Below are 2,415 nucleotides of genomic sequence, written 5' to 3'. Positions count from 1 at the left end.
GCTGGCACCTCTTATTGGGGTGTATGTGCAGGGTCACTAATTTTAAAGGCAAAAAATGACGCAAAAGATTGCTATGCCACTTACTCGAATGACGCAAAAAGATTGCTATGCCACTTACTCGAATGACGCAAAAAGATTGCTATGCCACTTACTCGAATGACGCAAAAAGATTGTTATGACAATTGATAATTGTGATGACAATTCAAATTTTGTCTTTGTGAATGCTCAAATTTTAACCTGAAAACTTTCCTTTGGCTAAGTTTCATATGACAGTATCGTATGAAATTGTTATCACAAACTGTGGTGCTAGTAGCCTGGTAGAGTCCCAAAATGTCTGAGAAACAACTGATTGATATCATCAAGGATTATAGAATATCTGAACTGACTACACTACTCACATTTGCTGGAAAACCAAAGGCTGGACGCAAGCAAGAATTAATGTCGAGGGCTATTGCTTTGGCAAAGATGAACAAACCATTAATAAGCCAAAAGATAATAAGCATTGGTGAAGAGCAACATGGAAGAAAGTTTAATCCAGACACTGGTTTTGTTAGTTATAAAGAATCTGGCTCTTCTATTCCCCTTCATCCTGATGTTAGGCTAAAGAAAAACCCTTTTTATGATGTACTTGCAGAGATAGTGAAGCCAAGTAGTTTGATTCCTGAACGGAAAGGGGAAATGAATGTTAACCAGTCTGTATTTCATCTTACTCCATTTCAGTGTTCTGAGGTATTTTCAAAGAACCCTGATGTAAAGATACAATTGCGATTTGCTTTGCTTGAGGAAACCAGTGAACAAGATGACTATTTTCTATTACGTTGCACTGTCTTTATTAACAACACTTTTGTTCAGTTGCCTAATCCAATACCTACATTCAACAAACCTGGAGTTGAGCCCAAAAGACCCTCAGAACCAGTTGATATAACAAAATATTGTAAACTCAATTCGAGTGCTAATGCTTTCGAGGTCTCCTGGCTTCAGGATTATGGAAGATCCTTTGTTTTTAGCATCTATTTGGTCAGAAAACTTACATCTCAAGACTTGTTAAGAAGGCTGCAAAGGAAAGGAAGAAGACCTATGGAGTTTACCAAAGGCATGATCAAGAACAAATTAAAGGAGGATGAGGATTCAGAAATTGCCATGACCTCTCTTCGTGTCTCTGTTAACTGTCCACTTGGTAAGCTTAGAATTAGGTATCCATGCAGATCCTCAGCGTGTACTCATCTCCAATGCTTTGATGCATCATTGTTTCTAGAAATGAATGAGAAAACGTCCACTTGGATGTGTCCAGTGTGTGATAAGAAAATCCTCTATAATGACTTGGCAATTGATGGGTATTTTGTAGAAGTCTTGAAGTCTCCGGTGTTGCCCAATGACTGTACTGAAATCGAGATGAGTATTGATGGCTCTTGGGAACCTAAATATGCTAAAGGGAAAGAATTTTCAAAAACTTCAGCAACAAAACGGACTGAGGAAGTTTTGGATATAGACGAAGCAAATGGCATCTCCTCTGCCTCTTTCCCTGCCAAAAAGGCCAAAGTTGTTATAGACCTTAGATCTATTGATGATTCTGATAGTGACGATGCTGGTGGTAAACTTTCACGTCTTGAAAAAGAGAATCTTAAGTTAAAGGAAATTGTGGAATCCCTTCAAAGGAATCTGTGTCCGAGTTGCCTGTCCTTGAGTTGTATATCGGTTTCATCTTCGGATAGCTCATTTTAAAAGTGTTTGATTGAAAATTTATATTTGAAGATAGTTTTTAACTTCGATCGAATGTGTCCCTGTAAGCATCTAGGAATCATGAAAAGTTGCCGCAAGATAAACTTCTTTTGTGGCCCAGTTTGGAGCTCCCTTTTAGTCATTTTGGTCACCTTTAGAATTCCCTTGGGGTTCTCTTAGTATCCCTTTTTTATTGCCTGTGATGACTTTTAGGGCTTGCCGACCTTTCATGAACCATAGAGTTAAGAATAAGGTAGAAGGACAATTGGATAAGGTAATATGACACTTTATTTCGTCATTTCTGACACCAGAAGAATTTGGCGATTGATACTAATTTAGTTTTAAAACGTGGTGTTTCACGACGAAATCTTGCCTGAAAATAAGTTCACTCTTATGAAAAAGCGAGAATTTGTCGTTTGTATATATTTAGCGTCCTAGCCCTTTTTAGAATTGTTTGATTCATTTGTTTGTTAGTGCAAGTCAGGCATGGTGCCAGAGTTATGGTTTAGGGGGAGGGGTTCTAAATTTTCAACATTATTAAAGGTTTTTAAATTCAAGGTGACATTTTCCTGGAACCCTGCCCTGGTATAATGCCACGAATTAAAATTGCTTCCATTGAGAAGGAGAGGGAGATCTGATCTCATATAACATTTTAATTTTGGTATTTCAAATACATCACATCTTACTCATGGTACA

The 2,415-nt window shown here is 37.7% G+C and overlaps 1 protein-coding gene across 1 annotated transcript; it reads left to right on the top strand.

The window, feature by feature from the left end:
• Positions 1-201: 201 nt before the first annotated feature.
• Positions 202-2,378, top strand: LOC148948143 (E3 SUMO-protein ligase PIAS3-like). The gene has a single exon (XM_089095206.1). It carries the CDS (start codon positions 331-333, stop codon positions 1,720-1,722), a length of 1,392 nt encoding a protein of 463 aa, XP_088951332.1. The 5' UTR covers positions 202-330; the 3' UTR covers positions 1,723-2,378.
• The last annotated feature ends 37 nt before the right edge of the window (positions 2,379-2,415 follow it).

The sequence above is a fragment of the Artemia sp. Qi Xiang Cuo genome, chromosome 10 (genome assembly GCF_049724085.1).
Source record: "Artemia sp. Qi Xiang Cuo chromosome 10, ASM4972408v1, whole genome shotgun sequence".
Taxonomy (NCBI): domain Eukaryota; kingdom Metazoa; phylum Arthropoda; class Branchiopoda; order Anostraca; family Artemiidae; genus Artemia; species Artemia sp. Qi Xiang Cuo.
Note: the sequence above shows the minus strand (reverse complement) of the source record. Positions and strands in the feature narration are given on the sequence as shown.